Source organism: Venturia canescens, chromosome 8 (genome assembly GCF_019457755.1).
Source record: "Venturia canescens isolate UGA chromosome 8, ASM1945775v1, whole genome shotgun sequence".
Classification (NCBI taxonomy): Eukaryota; Metazoa; Arthropoda; class Insecta; order Hymenoptera; family Ichneumonidae; genus Venturia; species Venturia canescens.
Genome location: NC_057428.1, coordinates 19,078,712 through 19,100,347, shown reverse-complemented (window position 1 = coordinate 19,100,347; position 21,636 = coordinate 19,078,712). Strand labels below are relative to the sequence as shown.

The 21,636-nt window shown below is 39.3% G+C and overlaps 1 protein-coding gene across 10 annotated transcripts; it reads right to left on the bottom strand.

Moving 5' to 3' along the window:
* Positions 1 to 377: 377 nt before the first annotated feature.
* unk (RING finger protein unk) lies at positions 378 to 21,276 on the bottom strand. Of its 10 annotated transcripts, none has more exons than XM_043426199.1 (12): positions 19,581 to 21,276; positions 18,593 to 18,802; positions 11,698 to 12,120; positions 11,207 to 11,430; positions 10,511 to 10,653; positions 10,219 to 10,389; positions 9,944 to 10,136; positions 9,548 to 9,819; positions 9,250 to 9,459; positions 8,840 to 8,995; positions 8,471 to 8,632; positions 378 to 8,193 (listed from the first exon to the last, which is right to left on the bottom strand). In XM_043426199.1, exons 1-12 carry the CDS (start codon positions 19,637 to 19,639, stop codon positions 8,035 to 8,037), a joined length of 2,382 nt encoding a protein of 793 aa, XP_043282134.1. In that variant the 5' UTR covers positions 19,640 to 21,276; the 3' UTR covers positions 378 to 8,034. The 10 variants fall into 10 exon arrangements, with proteins under 10 accessions (XP_043282134.1, XP_043282136.1, XP_043282139.1 ...); XM_043426201.1 differs by having other exon boundaries at positions 10,219 to 10,404; positions 11,228 to 11,430; positions 19,581 to 21,275; XM_043426204.1 differs by having other exon boundaries at positions 8,840 to 9,001; positions 10,511 to 10,641; positions 11,228 to 11,430; positions 19,581 to 21,275.
* Between the last annotated feature and the right edge of the window lie 360 nt (positions 21,277 to 21,636).

Genomic DNA, 21,636 nt, shown 5'->3' with positions numbered 1-21,636 from the left:
ATTGGTCAATCGATCGGTTAATACTTTTTTTTTGACCATTTCTCATTTCTCGTCATTTCCCTCAATGTTTTCGTGCTTTCCTTGTTAAACTCTCGATCGAATATCCTCTCACTCCCCCTGCCCCTTTTCACCGTACTAAATATTCCTCGATGCAAACAAGGGTGATAGAAGCTCTCGATTCTCGGAAACGGTACTCGAAGGACCACGAACGTTCAATACATTCATCGTGTAATACAAAATATCAAGAATTTAATAACAAAGATAGCGCCTGCGCATAGAAATGATGACGCAGTAGGTAAAAATGGTTTATTTTTGTTTACCATTCGTGATCAATTAAAATCGAGCGCGGAGCAAAAATAACGAAGTGTCAGCGTGCATTTAAATTGGTTTTTCAATTTATTGATTGACAATATCTATATTATAATACATTTCCTAATTAATTAATTATAGCAGTAAGAAGCAATAATGAAAATTCGTTCTACGAATTACGTATTTCGTACAAGATAATTATTATCATTATTAATTTGTTTAAACTTTCAGTCGTCGAGAAAATGATAGAAAAATAATAATAAACGAAATAAGAAACAAACGAAAAAGAAACAAATGCAATATTGGTTATCCAACATCGTTCACGTCAACTATTCATTAGTTTATCGCGTACTATACGAGTTTATCTTTTCTGTATTGCCAAAAATACGGGTTTGTCAATATTCCTTGCCACTTTTTTCTCTCCTTCCAAGCCCAATAGATTATGTTTCCCATCAGTTTCTTTTTTTTATTATTCAATTTGTACTGACATTCATTAGAATTTACTACAGTCATTTTTCGTCGATTATTTAAAAAAACAAAAAAAAACGGATTTTCCTGCAACTCCTGCTACACAGTCCTTTATCCGTATGCCAGACAAATACATATGCTTTTTTCTTTATTTTCATATAAATTTAAAAATAAGAGTAAAAGTCACGAAGCAATGCTTACTTTTGAGTAACATTTTGTTATTTTTTTTGTGTTTTATACGATAAAATATTTTTAGACAAAATAAAAGCTCCGAAATGTAAACTTTGTAAATAATCGAGGGATACTCGAATGAAAAATTATTTCAAGTCACAAAATAGACATCTAAATATTCTGGCAAATGCCTTTTCACTCACACACCTAATGACACTTGGTTAAAACAATAAATACTAAGTCGCAATTACTGAAACACGAAAAGAAAAATATGATTTTGCATAATTTTCCATTCGAACGAAGCTGATTGAAAAAGTCAATGATATTGAAGTCTGTATCGTCGAATTGTTAAAAAAATTGAATTTTTTCAGCGTCGAAAATTCGCAGCAAATGCGACGTCGCCGTTTTTTGACGTAAAAGCGTATCCGCCATGATGGAAACCTCAGAAAAATGATGGTCAATAGTAAATGATTTGACAGTGAATTTAGAACGATACAAACTTCGACGTCATTTCGATCAGTCAACCCTCTCTCGTCCTTTATTACCCGGTTTGTTCCACCATTTAAAAAACATTTTGTCAAACGTACTCGAAAATACGAAATTCGTGATATGAGTTTCAAGGATTCATTAAAGGTGTGAAAACGGTGAGTGTAGCAGATAAACCACAACCAGAACGATAAACCACCTTGGAATTCGAAAAAAATTTGTTACAGACTATTATCATTAATATTGCATAATAACTAGACTATCTCGTACGTAATTTATTGTATCTTGTTGTTTTCCCGGGTGGTTGACGAACAGTGGGTCCATAAAAATCTTTTTATATATTATTTTATATTGAAATTCGTCAATAATAATCTCATAGATAACAAAAGAAAAGATAATCACGATACTTTTTTTTAATCTTTTGGAATATTATTGTAAATCGTTGCAGTAAATCTCCATAATGAATGAATGTAAAAATGAAAAATAATCCACTGTTCTGCCAACCAACCCTACGGATTTTTTGTTTCTTTTTCACTTATTTACGACCTTGTTGTACGAGCAAAGTATGTTTCGTGTTGTGTCAGTTACCCTCAAATGTCATGACGCTTGTGTTTCGTAGTTTTGGAACTCGAAATGTTGACAGACTGCGCCACCTGCTCGCACAACAAAGCCCACAATATTAATATATTCTTTTACAATATATAGCACATTGCTTTCAACACCGCAAGCTAAATGGTTTAACGGATATAGTTATCTTTGTTCATCTTCACTTTTCGTTTTTATCTTCATCAATCTCTCTATGCCAAATAAGTGTGTTATCTTCATCTCGTTTGCTCGCACAATGGGCAAAAACCTAACCTCCTTTTTCCGTGTTGTGTCGCAATTGTGTGTCGTTTTCGTGTATCCCTTCAAGCTTACCGATTACATTTATAAATATTCAATCTTGTCTTTTACTTAGTGTGTTGTGTTCGTGTGTGTATGTGTGTTATCATGAAAATTTATTTTCTACACCGCGCTTTTTAGGCTACACAGACAATCTTCATCGTATAATCGTCATCATAATTATTGTTCCGGAAGACGGTTTTGTCGATAATATCGTAAAAATAGTTGTCATGATGAGTGTTTCCATTGAGTCCTGCAATCTCGTTATTTTATTATTTGTCTTCGTGCGTCTTCCTTACGAAAGAATGACTTCGATCGAGGAATATTTTTGTTTTCAACATCGAAACGACATACATATAATTACGGGTTTTTCCATTGAAAAAAGGGATTATTGGTACAAAGAGAATGCAGACTCCCAATAGACATATCGAAAAAACGTTCGACAGAACTTTTTCATTCTTCCCATCAAGGAGGGCGCTGCTGCGCTTACCCTCGTACGCACAATCCTATTACTTTCGATAATCGTTTTATAATCGTTGAATAAATTGAAGAATAAAAAAAACTATCGCGACACACGGAGGGGCACCGTTGCGCGATACTATATTTTCATTCTATTCTCTACTTCTCGCAAAAGTGTTCAGGTCCAATCTCATCGTATAGCCAAATTCTCAATTGTGTCAGATACATCCACAGAGAAACGACGGTATAAAATGTATTTCTTCAGCACAAATTTCCAATCACAAAGTTTTCTGTTTTTTCATTTCTTTCTTAATTTTTTTTTTTTCCTTTTTCTGTTGCTGTCTATTCTCAAAGCTACCGTATAACAATTTTAATTTATATCCATAAATACACAAACGAGAGATTCGCAAAAACATTGAGATTTTATTGATTTTCTTTGGAAATATTCAAATTTTCGCTCATTCGCTTAGTCACACCGGGTTAATTAAGGTAGCTAATGATCCTCGGAGCTAGTTTCATTCCACGCGAAGGTTAAGAACGATTTTTGACAGTAATGTTAAAAAAAAGAGTAACTTTTAACGACGATAAAAATAAAAACGAGAAAAAATCTATCGAACGGTTGGAAAAATCTATGAAAAATCGTACAAAATATGATTACAAAAGACTTGGCATTGTTCGGACCGTGCACGAGACGCAGTAGCTACCTTATCGAGCGCTTGAAATTGTCCTTTCTCATTATTTTTCTGCCCTGTATTTGGCACAAACGACAAGGTTTACCGATGGGCCACGTTAAATCTCAAGTATATTATTCTCACGACGATTCGGGGGACAATATTTGATGAAAATTTTATTTGAGAGCTTAATTGCGGTGTTGTTTTATCAGTACTATTATCGACAACACCGATTCCCTGTCGATCAGGTACAAGCAAAAAGCCCCTATATATTAATTATACCATTGAAAAAAAAAAAAAAAAAAAAAGTTTCTTACGATAGGATTTTTTCTCTGTGAACGTACGTATATTGTCACACGTAGTAACAATTATCATATCTTATCATCCAAATATCAAAACTTCGATTGATTAATAATAACATTGGTTTGTCTTATTAACTTATTTTTCCTTTCTTTTATCTCCAATCATACAGAGTATAACCGATGATGAATTTAATCGTCATACATATGTTCGTGTGTTATTATTTCCATTTATCCGATAGTGGTTTTATAATACTATATACCTTCGTCACATAATTCATTCATTGTACATAATAGCCTAGTGATTATGTGTAGATCTTTTGCTCGAAGCGTGGGAATAATTGTTGGCTCGTTATGGCAAAATTTTTCGTCGTCGTTTCTCTTCAATTTTTAAATATCCATAATCGCTGTTCTTTCGTCGTTAAACGCACATGCATTTATTGTTCATTAAAAAAAAACGTTTTTACCTCAGTGGAACGAATATCAATAGTCGGTTATTCTTGATCACATAAAATATTGTAACGAGCCCCAACGATCGTTCCCACCAATCGAGCAATTCGACATTTTGTATATTTTCATTCTCTTTTTATTCATTCATTTTCGTTTGCTTTTTTGTTGTTGAATGCGTCTTATTTGTCAAAAATATAGTATATTGTTTTTGTAATTTGGCCTGCCCTATTGTTGGTTTACTTTGTGCAACCCTTAATGAAATGGCATTTACAGGTAATCGCGTAGTATCGAATAAAACATTCTTTTTTCTCTTGAATTTTCTAGAAGTTGGTCGTTAGCATTTCGAAACCTTTTTGTTTTCTTCAACGATTTTTTTCTCACAATTATTCTTGAATTTGTTTCTTTACAATACGTATTTACGATAATTAGGCTATCGAGTAGAAAAATGTTTTATGAAAGACGAAACGCATGTCGGTGCTCAATTCAAATTCGACAGAGTCTTGTGCATCACTCTTGGCTTCGAGTGTTTTTCATTCGAGAGAATTCTATATTTGCAATTTTCATGAGAGTCAAACGTTGGCAATGAGGAAATGCTTCTTGACCGATAGTTTGAAATTATCGTTTAATCGGAAGCAGCAAAATTCATTCGAAAGCAAGTGATTTTAAATTGAGTCGATGACAAAACGAAGAAAATAGTGGAAACCAACAATTTGGGCAGTTGGTATAGAAATATTTTTGGGTACGTGTAATATTTCGTGGCTTACAATGCCACATTATAATCCGCCACTTTCGTTACTCTCTCCTATTACCCTATTCGTATCTAAATTTGTTGCTTTTACAATAATTTAATTTCATATTATCATTAATTATCAATTAATATTCATTATTATTGTATTTACCAGTACAAGTAAAATAACAGTATAAGTTTTTTTGTTTCTTTGTTACTTTTTTCCTTTTCATTTTATTGTTTGTTATATTCATTAATAATAATATACCAGAGAGTATCTCTCTGCCTCTCTCTCGACCCTAAAACTTGTTTTTCTTTTTCGTATCTCCAGCTCGACGTAATCTCGTCACTTTATTTTTTTTTTATTTCTTCTTTCGTTTATTTTCTCTTTAGTAGGCCAATGCGAGTGAAATTATTTTTCATTCACTTTTCACTCAACAAACTTCTAATTGATTTTCCCCAAGTAATTATTATTCACAAATCTTACAGAATAATTATTCTTGTTTTTTGCATTTGACAGTTATCCAAGATCCTAACTATTAAAAAAAAAAAAAAAACGTGTACAACGTCAAACTAGATCGAAAGAGTACGGAGAGTCCTTGATCACGACGAGCTTGGGTGAATGTTTTTTGTCTCTTCCACCCCCGAGTTAACAGGGATTTCAAAACTTATTCAGAACATACACAATATTGACGCATTTGACGCAATGCATTTCTGTTGTTGTTACAGCATTAAATTCATTAAATCCTAGATAGTCCTTCGTAGACACTCATACTATGGTATTCACGGTGTTGGTAATTCGTAAATAAAATTTTTTCTTCTTTTTTTTTTCAATTTTTTTTCTCATTTTTTCATTCTGTTTTACTTTTGTTTATTCATTAAGACGATCAGGTTGCGACTTGTGCTGCAGTACAAAAATCCGTGAAATGATATAAAAGGTATATATCTTTGAATATATATTTATATATATGTATTTTTCATTTGTTCTCTCCATAACAAATCGCACAACTGCCGTTTATACCATAGAGCAGGATAATTATTATTTCTTTTCATTATCAATATACTTCATATTTTTTTTATTTTTTTATTTTTTTTTTTTTTAATAAAAACTGACCTAATAAAACTTTTCTTTTTACGTTTTTCTTTATTATTCTCTTTTTTTTTTGGCCTCACTGTTTTCATATTGAACTATGATACTAAACAGAAAATGGGAGGCGAACGATTCGAATAATAAGAGTTGGAGCAAATTCATGTTGAAGTGTATGTACTCGTTTGGGGAAAATAGAAAGCATAGTAATGAGAAGGAAAAAAATGGTAATTTTCAAAAATACTAAGGAAAAACGATGGCTGGAAACTTGAATTGACATTTAAAAAATTTTCTATACAACGATTCTATTCTTATGCTGGGCGCGCGCACTTTCTGTTACCAACTAAAAAGACATTAGTTTAGTATAGTCGTGAAATTCAAATAGTTTTACTGCTTTCGTTTGGGTTTCATTTTTTTAAAAAAATCTCGTTTCTCGTAAAACTCTATATTTCTAAAAGGAAAAAATTTCATAACGTTGTCCTATCTATGCTAGTCTTTTTTTTTTGCGGGTTTTCTCTCGTTTTTCGTATTTTTCTTATTCAACTCTTATACACGCGTTCACTTTATCATGAAATTCTCATAATTTTTCATTCTTCTTACACTTTATAATGTCGTTATTAACAACTCTATCTTTTTAAAATCAGGGGTAAGAGGTTTGTAGAGCCGATTACTTAGTACGATTATATGCTTTCAGACACACCAGTCTGCATTTCAATATTTTTAAAATGCTTCTCCCTTCACCTTCTGAGCAATGAATATCTCCTCGGCCTTAGCGAATAAATAAGTCAGTTTTATCCTCGCCTCTCCCTTTCCTATAATCTACCTTTTGATTAAATTGAAAAATAATAATCGAAAATTCTTCGACGTTGCTGTTCCTTGCGATCTTTCTTATGGTTCAGTATCACTATTCATTCGTTACGATCTCGAGTCGCTAAAAATGCTGGATCGTACAGTTAGACCCTTGATTTATTCAGATCATTGAATTCATGATCTACGTCTTTTCTGAAGTAAATACGGTTTTTAATTGTCTGCTCAATGGAAATGAATTCCGGACCGATGAAATCCTTGGGCTCGTGGATCTTTAAAGCCCTGAAGATAATCTTGCATGCCAATGGGATTGTCTTCAATGAACTTTCTTTTCGCATACAAAAAAGTATTTGCGCACACCATTTCTAAAAATCGGTCCGAAACTGATTTCACGGGGAATTAATAGCCGCATCTCTTCGACACTCGAATCTTTTTTGTCCCCAACGATTCACCGTGAAGTCTTGAAAAAAAAATGCATACGTTTCATTCGAGTTTGATAAATAGAGAGAAACATTCATTGCGCAGATAGTGTTGATCCGAATTTTAAAAAACGAGCCATGAATCGTAGATTCGTGGAATAAATTTGTTGCGTTTACTTATATACTGTATCTCATTAAGTTTTTCAGTTTTCTTTTGAAACATCTCGCACATTGATAATTCGCAAATGACATCAACTTTTTTGCGCATAAACTACCCTACAATATTTCATTTTGAACGAGGAATTTGTGTGACTCGAGGCAGCCTCGGGGTCTCAAATACGATAGAAAAAAAAAAACAAAACAAAAATAGAAAAAGATTAATATAAAAATTGGTTTTCTTCTTTTCTTTTTTCATATCATATTTCGGAGATAATGGTGACGATGTTGATGTTATTTCGAGGAAGAATAAAGTCACGGGTATGTTGTGTTTAGTCGACGACGATGGAAAGATTAGATAGAAGAGAAACATCGGAACAATTCACAAATGTTTCGCTTATTTCTTCAGATTTCTTTGTTTTTTTGTTTTTTTTTCGCGTTCAACTTCTTGATCGCTGGGCCTCCAAGACTGATATCTTGTTAGTCCTTGCTCGCTGATGTTTAGCCCGAAGACAACACACCTCGATTTCCTCTCGTCAGTTTTCCATCCGTGCTGTCGTTGTTGTTGCTCTTGTTGTTGTTGTTGTTGAGCAGCGATTAATAATCGCTTAGCGACATAGCACACGTCAAATGTCATTGATACCTAGCTGGTTGAGGCAACCGGTGTCTGGCAGTAGGGACATTCGCGTTGATTCGGTGCGCACGTCGAGCATACCACGTAATGATTGCACGGTGACAGTGTCACTGCGCGTTTCTGTTCCTCGCACGACATGCACTTTGCTGCGGTTTCCCTGTACAGCACCTAGAATCCCAACAACTCAGCTAGGCTACAGTGTTATCCTAACTCACAGCTGATTCGCTATTTCTTCAGCTGTTTTCTTTACTTTCTTCCCTTCCCCCTCCCGTCTTCACTCGTGCACGCTTTTTCGTTTTATTTTCATTTGTTTTAATATGCATTTTTTAATATTCGTTTATTTTTTCTTTAGCATTGTGATCTCGCTACGGTGAACGTGTTAGAAGTAGTTTGAAAATCGTTGTATGTACCAGCTGTTCAAGCCCGAGTGAGAACTTTGCTTTACCTTTTCAACCTCTTCGAGATCGAGACGGAGCTGCGACTGTATCGACTTTAGGGTCGCTATCGACAGTGATCTCAGCTCGCTCGTTCTTCGGAGCGTGTGAAGATACGGACCGCCGCTCGATGCCTCGTTTTCCACTCTTAAAGCCTTCATTTGAAGCAATGCCTGAAAAAAAAAAATAAATTCCGCATGAAGTGGCTGTGTAACCGCTTTGTTTTCATTTTTTTTCCTTTTCCTCCATTATTTCGTGGAAAACTCGCTGTAGCACAGTAGAGTGGATTCCGTGAACGAAGAATTATTTTTAAGGGTTTCCTCTCAGTCATCCAGGACTTTTGAGATAAAATAAAAAGTATCTCGTCGTACTCAACTCACCTCATCTCGTTGCTGTTCAGCGATCGATGCTTTGCGCTTCGCTTCCTCGCTCTCCAAATGCCACGCGGCGCAAGCAGCCCGAGCTTGATTTATTCGCTCGTCCCAGGTTGCGAGCTGAGCTCTGCTGGACGTTAGCTCTTCGCGCAATCTCTGCACCTGTAACTTATTATTAAAGAAGCGTTTACATTCAGAAAATGCAGTGGTAGGAATTGATGCGAAGCGAAGAAATATTTCATTTAATTTGCATCATTATAATGAAGAATTAACAAAAGTTGCAACATTTTTCAACTTTACTTTCATGTCTAATGAAAATTTACAGACATCAGACAAAAACTGTCGAACAGAAATCTCCCCGTCGTGATAAAAGTCACACTTAGAATTCATTAATTTAAATAAAAATAAAGTCCAACCTCCGAAAGAGATCCGGTATTGCTGGGACTGAGGGAGAAGGCATTGACGAGAGGCGAGGCCGGAAGAGGTTGCGTCCGGGACGGAGACATTCCTTGGTTCGCGAAATCGAATAAGCTACTGTTGAACCCGCTTAATTTTGAAGCGGAACTGCTCAGTTGAGAGATGTGATTGCTAAATGGATCCGAAACTTGGTTCATGAACGACATCGTCTTAAAAAAAGGAGAAAAACCAGAAATTATTAGTTAACTCTTTCCACCAATATCTCCACGCAGGTTTTGCGGGCGTCGAGGAACTTACTGATTCGATGGGATCTTGATGAGAGAATCTCGAACCGGTGAGAAAGCCGGCTGATTGTAAATGCTGAAGAGGACTGGAAGTCGAGGGTGAAAAATTCGACAATACGGAACGCTCAGCGATTCCTGGTATGTTGACGGGCGCAGAACTCCCGAGTAATCCAGAGCTCGCGAGACCCGCAGAAATTGAATTGCTTATCGGCGAATTTGTTTCCCTATGAATTGAATCTACTAAGCTAAGAGGATCGTCCAGATGCAAGTCGTCCAACGCGTTTCCTGAAGCAGCAAAAACAATTTGATCAACAAAAATTCATCGTTTCACAAATGAAACGAAAATTTACAAAATTTCGAGACTTCTCAATTTCGTATGAACCCTCCGAACAGAGACGCGCGCACTCACCGACAACGGATTCGACGGTGTCGTTGGGATAAAAAGAGTTGGAAAGAGGCGAAACCGCCGTGCCTAACGAATGTCCGCTCAGAGAACCGTTCAAATTGTAAGCTATGTAAAGACTCTGTTTTCTTTGCGCTTTCTCCGATTTCGTTAAAAGAGGATCGTTCTCTATCGCCACCATTTGTTTACGTATATCACTCTGTAACAAAAAGAAAAAACCCCATTGAATTTGTACGAGTCAGGTAGCGGGGTAATAAGAGAAAAAAATTGTCTCAACTTACAACATGAAGCAGAGAACCCGGATTGTACAGCATACTGGTGAGTTTTTGTTGAGCGTTCGAGCTCGAGTTTGCATTCGAGTTATGAAGTTGAGCCCCGGGTGCTTTGCTATGCGAACTGTTGCTGCCTAAGCTGCTTGTGCTCGCAGATTCCGAAACTTCACCGCTTCCGTTCTGTAACGCGGTAAACTAATGACTTGAATCATTACGATTGTTTCTTTCCATGTTTGAGGTGGGTATTTGTCAAGTTATCGATAAAATTGGAAATAAGCAAACACGAAATATTGATACTCACACTGCTGTCGCCGAGAGGCTTTTCCTTATCGTGAGCTCGCTTGTCAGGAGGCAAAGCGTTGCTCAGAAGATCCGCCAAATTAGTGCCACAATCTATGGGAACCGCCATGTCTCTCGCCAGGCTCATTTCTTCTGTTGGCAAGACTGCTCCATCAGCACACCATAACCAAGAGGTTTCGAACATATATCAATTTTTTGCAGTACGGAGACAAATTATTTGCAACTTAAAATTGTTTCATTTTCAATTTTTTTCAATGGAATATTTATTGCTCAAAATCATAAGTTTTAGTGAGCTCAACTGAGAGCGAATTCTGTCTTCCATTCAAAAGAAACGCGACACAAAGAACTGGAGTTTTACTCTTGACACATTTACATACGAACAAAAAGATTATCTTTTAGCGCGGAAGTTCAGGATTCGTTTCCTCTCGTCACACTAGCACTTACGTAATCGAGTTTATCTCTGCGGGAATGATTTTACGAGCGAGAAAATCATAGGGTCGATATTGGTCTGGGTAATGGATGGACGGAAAGAAACGGGTCACGAGCTCTACCGTTAAAGGAGAAAAATTCTTAGCATTGCAGAGACAACGCAAGTGCTCTAAACTGCTCGTATTTTGCATGAAATTTTTCGACCACGTCGAAATACTAATTTTATTCTTAACACAATAATGGATGTATAAAGACTGTTTTTACGTACGATTGATGAGGGTAAACTCACGGTCGACATGCGCAAACGCGCAGAAGACTCCGCGGGGACAATAACCGGCCTGTTGCACGTCGTTGCATTTTGTTGATTTATATATTTCAGGATGAAATTGTTGTTCGGTACGCGTATGACAATAAGTGCACGCGTCACCCTGCTCGCAGTTGCCCGGTTCGCCCCATTCTTCGCCATGCTTTACATTTGGGCATGGCGTCGAGCTACAATATGAAATAACATTCGTCAGAAATTATCATCCAATCGAAAACGCTCAAAATCATTGCCACCCATTTTAAAAAATAATGAAACAGAAAAAAATCCCGCAGGAGCGTCGGATCAACAGAAACAATTAAAATGATAAAATTCAGCTGGACCCGAATGAATTTATAACTCGAACAAGCTTAAACGACGGTCCGAATTTAAATTGGAATCAAATGAGTGAGTTTCGTACGAGGTGAGTTAATTGGAAATGGAAAAACGAAGCTCACCGGTATTTATATTTGCGAGGACTGCGTCGTTTGTCTTTGCTATTATGATACTGGGGGCAAGCATATCCCTGTCTGCACAATCTCGGTGGTCGTTTGCACGGTTCGGTTTTATAATTGCTCAGAACGTAATTAGTGTCCTGCCACTTGGGGTCTTCGTTCATGAGATTTCTCTCTTTGTCGAGGATGTTCGGACCGTTGGACGAAGAATTGGGATCCGAGTCCGGGTTCTCGAGCGCCTGAATCTCTTTGATGTCGTAGACCGGCGGTCGTAGATCGTGATTACCGTGGGCGAATGCACAATGGGGACCATTCTTAACGCAAAATCCACGTGTGTCGGTGTCGTGGACGCACATACAAGTTTTATAGTATCGTAAATGATAACGTCGCTCCGTATCACCGGCTGTCCGATGCAGATAGGGACATCTGAAAAACAAAATTGATATTGAATTTACGATTCTAATGAAAATCACTTTTTTTACATTATTGAATATTTTTTATGGCAACAACTCGATGGAAAATTTGCGATTTGACATGACACAAATTTTTACATACAAGTTTTACCGTGATATAACGAAACTAATGAATTATTCAATAAATCCTTTGGAATAATATTTTTTAAAATTCTTTTGCCCGATTTGTCCATCCGTAGAACAAAAGCACTTTATTGAAAATTGTCAGGCTTTGTATACGTCAAAAATTTATACATTTTTTTCGAGGTAAACAACTCGGTTCGTTTCTCGTTCACAGACACTTTTATCAATGCACCGAATATGCATTATTCACGAAGTAAATCTCGAAAAATATAACTCGCTTCTTGTTTACTGTGTTAATATTTGAGGGACACGGATGAACGTGCTCCGGGCTATGGAGCATTTCAATTATTGAATAATCACGAAATCGGAGTTCGCATCCGTCGGAAGCTCAGTGCTTGTTTTAGTGACCATTTTAACAGTTAGATGAATCCGAATGTTTATCAACGTGGTTAAGGACGAAACGTCATTTCCGAAATGCAACAATGTCGAAACGAGAAAAATTGAAAAAAATGAGCGTTTTAATACGAAAGTTGACTGGACGAATGAACAAGTTTTTGTCAAGTGGAACGTTGTTCCTGCAACTTGGCGTTCTCAATTCACTTCGCTGAAGATTCGACAAAATGTTTAAGAGCCGAAACATAAAAAAATCTGGCGAATGGAAAGGGGCATGAAAGTAGGAGGTTAAAAAGTGCACAATTCTGCGCTACGGTTGTACGATTCGGCAACACGTAAAGAGAGGAGAACCTCATGATTCTTTGTTGCCAGCGTGCCAAGAGAAAATCAATAACAGCAGGGTTCTTTGTTTGGCCCTAGCCCTCGTTGTGCCGGCAGCTACGAGTATTTTGGAGGGAAAACAGATGCTCCAAACTGGTTGTCGCTCTTTCTCTCTTCTTTTTCTTTGTGCATGTGTTCTCTACGAATGCACACGTATTTAGATTTTTTGTGAGCGTTCGGGACACCTTTTTTCCTCGATTACATCGCTACGGTTATAGTACACGATTCTCGTGAGCTCGAAAACGGTTTGTTTATCCGCTTCAATAACCGAGATACGATTTCACGAAAGAATTCGACATCGTTCACAGCGACGTTTGCTTTTTCGTCTGCAGTTATTCGAGAGATTGAAACATGACGTCGAATTTTCATGTTTTCCTTCGTTATATTTTTGCCTTCCAGCATTTCTGTCGAAAGCGCAAATAAAATCGATGAAAAATTTCATACACTTGCTCAGTTACGTCGGTCATTTGATTCGAGCTCGAAATGGGTCGGCGGAGAAGAAAATCACATTCGTGACGTCGAAACACACAAAGGGAAAGCCCGAACCGGGGAAGGGGGCGGGACAACAGGTGAGAATTTCTCAAACGAAAATAAATATTCCCTCCCACCGTTGTGACGGGTGCTTCGCAGGTAATTTTATGCATCGCGAGAGGAAAATTGTTTGGAGGACTCTGAATAGCTCGGCAATTCCCATCGGAAAATAAAATGAAAAATGTGAGTGAAGTTCCCATCGCGGGATCTCGATAAAAATGATATTAAAAATTCCCCAATTTCCAATTTAATAAATCCTCTTGAATCATTGAATGAGGAAAATATCTTCCCGAGCGAAAGCTCAGCTGTGAATTTGAATCCTTTGAATTCCAACGAATACGAGTGTCCATAGAATATGCATTTTCACTAGACACGCTGCCTCGGCGTGACCAAATCATTCGAATAACCGAGAAAGAGGAACGACTGAATTTTCAGCTTGAAAGCAGTAGTTTGAAAACGAGAGAGGGAGGGAGATCCACGGGATGTTGAGCGATACGAAAATACAGAAGTGCGCTCCGTCCGTATTTGAAAGAGACGGGCAATGGAATCGCAATTTAATTAATAGTGACAAGAGAGAGAGAGAGAGGGGAGAACGTAATTTGTGAAGAGTCGCGAAGCAAAGAATAAAGGCTCTCATTAATTGACGTTTCTTAGTGCAGAACATTCGTCAAGAGCGAATCTCTATCTCATTTCTCGCTCTCGTCTCCTATCGGTCCTTGAATCCTTTCATGTGCAACGTCGAGTCAGAAAATAGTAGTCGAAAGGGAAAGAAAGAAAAAACGAGAGAGAAAATGGTGACTCGACTGAGTTAATTCGTTTCACGACCACTTTGCGACAGAAGCCGATTATCTCGTAACAAACTAACGACTGTCTGAGATAAATGTGCTTGGATTTTCAAAAGTCCGGGGGATAAAGAAGATCAACATGAAATAGTAACTCGATCAATAATAAAATGCCTCAAATTCAGTTTTACGTTGAAATATTCTCTCGTTCAATCTAGCCAGGAATTAACGAATGTTTTATTCATCGAAAAAATTTTTGTTGTGTGCACTAGTAAAAGCTCGTTTCACTAATAGCTCGGAAAATCCATCTCTGCCATTTATTTCTCTCTTTTAAATCTGCGCTACTCAATCTCCACCTCCTGTCGACTATCGCTGCCTGGGCAAAACTTTTTTTTCCCTCCCCCCCGCACATTTTTATTTCCTTTTTTAGACGTTCGTATGAAATATCGATTTTCCTCTCGTGTTTCCTGTTTGGCAGGTATTGCCGGGACGAGCGTTTCGCCTAAACGAGTAATGCAACTTTGAACGAGGAAAGAGTGACAGAGAAAAGCACTCGCGTGGACTAGAAACGCGATGCAAAGAGAGAAAGAGAGAGGGGAAAGACGACGGGGCATTGCCACCGTGGTTTATCAACGTTTACCCTACAAGACCGAGGCCAATTTTGTTCACTGAATTTTTCAACCTCCTTATCCTCCTCGCAATCTTTACCCTCCTCGAACAATTGTTGTTCATCCATCACGTTGGTAAACGAAAAGATTTTGTTATCGAGATAAAAGACGAGCAAATATTCTCAACCAATATTCGTGAAATCTCGTTTCAGCCTTTGTCACCACTGTTCATGTTTTCGTATGAAAATAAAAATAAAACAAGAGGGAATTTTACGACTGGAAGGATATTTCGATGTGTCTTCGACCCTTTGCGAGCCCTTTCGGTCCATTTATTTTAAAAAAAAGTACCCATGAACAGCCAATTGCGTTTTTCAGCTTTTGTTATCCCGATGAAAACCCAATAAAACAACCCGGTCATGTCGTAATACAGAAAGGAACCATTCAACGTTTAATTGCTCGATATATACTCGAAAAACGATAATCCTGGGTCAGGAAGCTGCAAGCTGTAAAGGGGATCCCTCGGCTCCTATTTCAATAGCCGGAAAAACAAATTCCTATGGACAATCCCACTCGAGGGATTACCGAGCGTGCTGGGAAGTTCTGTTCTTTGTCTACTTCGATCGAAAATCCGAGAGAAACGAGGAGATTTCTTTTATCGAGGATCTAAGTTATCGAAAAAATTACCATTTTCAATTCAGTTTGTTGAGACTCGAATATTTTGTCGAAGAAAGTCTAGCGAAGGAAACAATGATGGTGAAAGAGGCGGCAGAAAAATACGGTTTAAAAATGACGCTGAAGTTTGCAACGTTGGAGTCCAACGAAATGACCTAAAAAAACTCGAATAATTCCGTGAATCTCCAATTTTGTTCCCTGCAGCTAAATTTGCAATTTGTAATTTTTCGTTGGACTCCAACGTTGCAAACTCCAGTGTCGTGTTTAAAAAGATTCGACGAAAATGTTTAATCTCAGAAATCAAACGTTTCGAATCACACGAAAGCCTTAAGGGGATTCAGCGAAATAAAAAGGAGAAATAAGTGAGCGACGATAAAGAAGCACCGACAAGACATTTCTCTGGACTCCCGAGGATGAAAGCTGAGCCCGAAGAAGGCAATCAGCAATAAAAGATGAATATCCGAGTAACTCGGATAACTCGAGGAAGCACATGAGAACGATGTATCGGTGAGTCGTATGGAGGTTTAAGACAAACGGTGTAGTGGATCATGGGGGAACGAAGAGACAACAAAACAACGCGTACGCGCAACAGTGGGCGCAGATATAGAATTTCCACTGTAACGTCGTCGTCGTCGTCGTCGTCGTCACTATTTCGTGTCGTGGTTCGCCGAAACGACGCGCCTCTCTTTTTCTCCCCTTGTCTGTGGCATCGAGCTCCGTGTGCTGCCCCCGTGAACGTGTCGAGTCTCTTGAACACAAAGGAAAAAGGCCGAACACGAAAGAGCTTTTCCCCTTGGGCGCGAAACAAGGCTCGTGTCTCTCGTGAGTTTCCGTCGCTCCTACCGCCTCTGAAGCCACCACCGCCACCGACGATTTTTATTTTTCCCTCCTCTTTTTCATGTTTCCTTGATTTTTTCTTCTCCCCTCCTCCTCTCCGTCGCGCTCTCTCTCTCTCTCTCTTTTCCTCCTTTTCGTCGAGCCTCAGAGAATCGCACGAAATTCAGAAAACCTCTCACGTATGGATGAGAGAACCGGGAGCGAGCGAAGGTACGAGTAGCTTGTAAACACGTGTTCTCTCTCGTATCGCTCCAAGCCACTTCTTCAACAAAGAAGAAAAATTTGCGAGTGCTCTCTCCTCTTGTTTAAAGGACACTTCACGTAGTTTCATATTCCACGCCACATTCTCGCACTCGTCCACGTCAATAAGACCCTGCCACCTGAGAAACGTAGAATAGAATATCATTTTCTGAGCCAAATTCCACAAGACAAATAATTCTGGCAATTGAGATTTTCCGAGAGTTTCCCCGTGGGGAATGCAGAATAAATAATCCTCGTCTCTCTTCCACACGGGACGAGACAAAAACAGTGTTCCGTGCAAAACGAAATATCGTTGTTTCGAGCGAAGAAAAAAGCAGTGGAGCTGGCCACCGTCATCCCCAGCGTCCCGTTCCTTTGCTTGCTTTCCTCTGTGTCCATCCAGCACCGGTCGTGGAAAGTGATAGTCTACTTTGTCCGAGTTCCCGTTCTCACTTTCGTACACCGATCCCCTCGCTGTCTCACTCTCGAGCACCCACTCGGCTCAAGGCTCACCAAAATGCGTGTCCAATCGATACACCCACCGGAGCTTAACGAGGAAATGACGCAAAAGCTCATAGCTTCGATGTTTAACGGAATCCGATCCTCTATCGGAATCCTCCGTACGAAAAAGCGCAGTTGTGCTTCCAATTATGCTTTGAATTTCCCGAATTATTTCACGTCCCAGCGAAGACAATTTTCGCTGTAAAAAATCTAAAATAGGTCATTAAAAAAGTAAGAGAAAATATAATCCAACGCGACGATGAATCTTCGATCAGCTTTCGCGCAGCTTTCGAAAGTGCCCACGATGAGGAATAATCTTTCGCAAAACAGGCTGCACGTAAGAAAACCCCTCGCGATCCATCGTAATAAAATTTTATCTCGAAACATCATCACCGTCAAATCCAGCGACACGAAGTGAACAGCAAAAGAATAAAAATAAAACCAATAAAAAGAGAATTTTATCAACGAAGCTACGGAACGTGCTTTGTTTACATTTTTTGGAATCGTCCGCTCAACTTATCGGCGGCGTGCTCGTTCCTCGTAGAAAAAGAATTGCTTTTCCTGCGCTGCTTTTATCCTCTCGCGTCTGCAGAGCAGAGAATTCGGTGATAAAATCGATTTTCCAAAATATCGTAAAATGCTGTAAACGAAGGTGAGAATAAATCGTGCTGAAACTGAATTCCGTTTAACTTTTATTGGCATAATAAAGCAAGTGGATTTGCTGGCTCCGTGGATCCTCGTTTCAATGTCCCTTTTGTGAATCAAATGGAAACAAAGTAGCCGAAATTGGCGGTGTCGTCGCGAGCTCCGTGGCTGATCCGAGCCGACGAAGAGGGCGAGAAAATGCTTAGGAAAGGAAGAGAAACGATAACAAGACTGTGTGAAAGGGCACGAACCTAATTCGCGAGGATTAGAAAGGATTGGATGTGCATTCTCCACACAAAGGGCATTCCGAAAACCTCGGCTCTCCTTTAATCCCTTTCTCCGAGTGATTACATCCCGAATTTGAGAAGTTAGTAAGTCTGTGAATACGGGAAAGTGCCTTAAACGGCTTCGAGCAGTTCATGCGTTTCGTGGTTACTTTCCGGTCCGATCGAGCCTCCTGGGAGCTGTGACATTCGCTGAGCAGCGCGACGTTTAATCCCGTCTCACCGAAAACTCAATTTATTTGACGTTTCGTTAGTTTTTCTTTCATTTTTCAAAGGAAACCTGGAAAAATGTGTTTTCGTCGTCGACTCGAAGAGAAACGAACGAGCCTGGCTTCGAATTTCGTTTGACGACAAAACCTGTCAATTTTTCGTTAAAAAAAATCTTTCCAAATCTCGGCTCGTTGGCCCATTAATAATATCACGAACGAACAATATTTTCGCAAACGACGCGAGCTCGAAATGACAGAAAAGAGGAAAAAGATACTCACTCGTCGCCGTCGGGACAAATGCCGGTCGTTTCGTCGTATTTGGTGCAATAATTATCGGCGCTATAGTTGAAGGTGCGGTCCCTTTTTCTGACGGGTCTTCTTCTCCTTTGATTCATGAAGTGCCAATTGAAGCAGGTGAAGGGCCGATGCTGGGTGCATTTTCGCTGTATAAATAGGGGACATTGTTCGACGCGAAATTCTTTCAAGTATCTGGAATGTGAATTTACAGAAGGAGACATTATGGCATCATTTATTTGTTTTATGTGCGGTTGGATCACGCGCTTTGTCTCTTTGTAGAGTAGACACAGTTGTGCACTTTTTCTGTCTCTTTCTCCCTCGCGCTCCCTCCCCCCCCCCCCCCCCCACTCGGGGAATGAGAATGTACGAAACTATACGGATATATAGCTATAATGGCATGTCATTTTTTTCGTCTCCGGTTGCCCGGCACACACTCTCTATGACGGTTGCTTTCCCTCTCTCACTTTCAGGCCTCTCAAGCGTTCGGAGATAACTTCATTTTTCTTCTAAGTTTCACACACGTAAATAATATTTCAGTCTCTGGTGGTGTATTCCATCTATAAACGAAGGAGGTCCGAGGGAATGTCTCGAAACGAAAAATGGTAACAAAAGAGCGAGGTTATAATGACGTGTATCTGACGAGATCTCGTGCAGAGCGGAAAAACACGTTCCTCTCTTATTTTTTGTTTGTTTTATCTTTCTATTTTTTAAATAGTTTTCTTCACGTTCGGTTTTTTCTCCCGCTCCGCGCGCGATTGAACGGGAGACTTGATTTTTAGTGTGTGAGAGAGAGAGACGGAGAGAGTGAAAGATCGCGAGAGAGGAAAAGAACGAGGGACAGCGAGATCGAGCGAGAAAGAAAGGGCCACTTGGATTAACGTCGGAGCAACGTTTCGTTGTTCTCTCTTTGTACACCCGGTAAGACAATATCGCAAGAGAACGACCGGCAAAGTACACGCATTCAACTTACGTGTAATGATTCGCTTTTTCCGCCTGAGCTGTCAACAAAGGTTTCGAGTCGGACTTCATCTTGGACAACACCGCGTTGAAAAACACATATACGTACACCCGCGCGCACACGGGCGCTTGCACAAGCGCTACTAAACTCGCTCGTGTATGTGTGAGAGGATTTACACGAGCGGCGAATCCAGCGACCGAGGCGCCAGCTGCGGCGCTTCTAAAAAACTAATTTACCGAGGCTGTTGTTCCAGTTTTTTGGTACAGTACTATTATTCGCGTTTAAACAAGCGGCGGTTATAGATCGGCGAGTAAAAGTCGAGTTTTTAATCGGTTGAGGACAAAAAATTCACTGGCAACTACAGAGAAACGAGAATCTTTCACTTTCGAAGGAAAACACACGCACACTTACAAGACGGCGACACCAACGCTCTCTGGCGCATGAACACGAAGAAAAGAAACGATGGAGAGAATATACGTATATATGTATATAATAATTGTATATCACGGCGCAGTTTGCCAGTGTCCCACGACTCCCTTACACACCAATCCGATGGGCTTTGCGCGGTCACGTGACCGCTGTACTTTCAAGGTCATCGATGTTATGGTCGACGGACGTAAACACGCGGACGCCCCTTCGTAAAGAAGAAAGAAATGTTGCACGCTATCCCTCACTCGTATATCGTGCTTTCTCTCCTGTACGCACAGCTGGGTCTTTTTCTAGTATGTTCTCGCCGGCTATTATTTTTACTCTGATTCCACGAGAGCAAGGCTGTGAAACTTTGTTGCTCGGAGAATACTTGACGTGCTAGACGCAGGTTGAGAAACTCGGCGACACTTTGGTCGAGATTTATCGAAAGAGAGATGAGAGATCGAAAGGGAAAAGCACCGTAAGCTTCGTTTCTTCTCAATTTTTTTTGTGGCATCAGCGGCTAGATTTCGAGAGATTAGGGCGGAGACTCGTCGTCTTCCAGCTGCGAGACTTTCGAGAAGGTCGTCGAATGAAAGATAAAATGGTGTCTCCGGCACTCAAAGCCTCTTTTTTTATTCTATTCTCGACGCACGAATCTGTCAATCGAAATTCAGACACAACGATGTAACGTCAATTCTTAAAGATGTCTTTCGAACTTAGGACGCCACGAGGTTAGATACCGGCATTACGTGTACGTATGTTTTTTGATGTTTTTTTTTCCAGTTACATACTTTCACTGTAACGCCTTCCCGTCGTATTTACATTGTTCCACGCAATTTTTTACTGGTGGGCGTAAAATAAATTCTCAACGATTGTTACGCACTGTTTTGTCATTTTCCACTGAACGTTTATTTTTGCTTTTGATGATAAGCAACGCACTCGGCGTCTTCAAAAGCGCAATCTATCGTTGTTATCATGAAAAAAGTATTTTCAAACCGGCTGTTCGAAATCGTAATGTTTTCGTACGGTCGCCTTCCCATTTATTATTTTATAGCGCTACATTTTCGCTGCTGTTTCGTATTTATTAATCACTACTCGCCAACATCATTATCAACCCATTTATATTCGTATTGTTTACAACAATAATAAGAACGCGAACGTTACGTTGTCTCTTCTTGCGGCGTTGACGCAACACTGAATACAATCCACTTTCCACTTTATTCACTACGTGAATGAACGCATGAGTCAACGCAGCGTCTATTGGTTATCAAGCTGCGTCGTATTTCTCTCCGGCCTCCGGCCGATTCCTGGATGCGCTCGGAGTAATGATTTTGTAAAATGGACGCTCGGTCGTGCGCAGCTGCGGCTAGACAAAGGAAAAAAGAACCTCGAAATATTCCTTCAATATTTAGAGTGTCGAGCCGGTTAAATGACGTGACATGATCATCACTTCCCCAATTATCAAGCACACATCGGAAAAATTTTCAAACCCAAAACATGTTTTAAATTTTATTTGTAAACGAGTGGTTACAATGGTACTGGAAATATCCCTTTGTTCATCTCACGGTTTTACATGACCATGGTTCTCTTAGACTCCGTTAGTAAAAACAGTGTCCGACATTACTTGATACTGGTAATGGCGATTTCTGCAATAGTC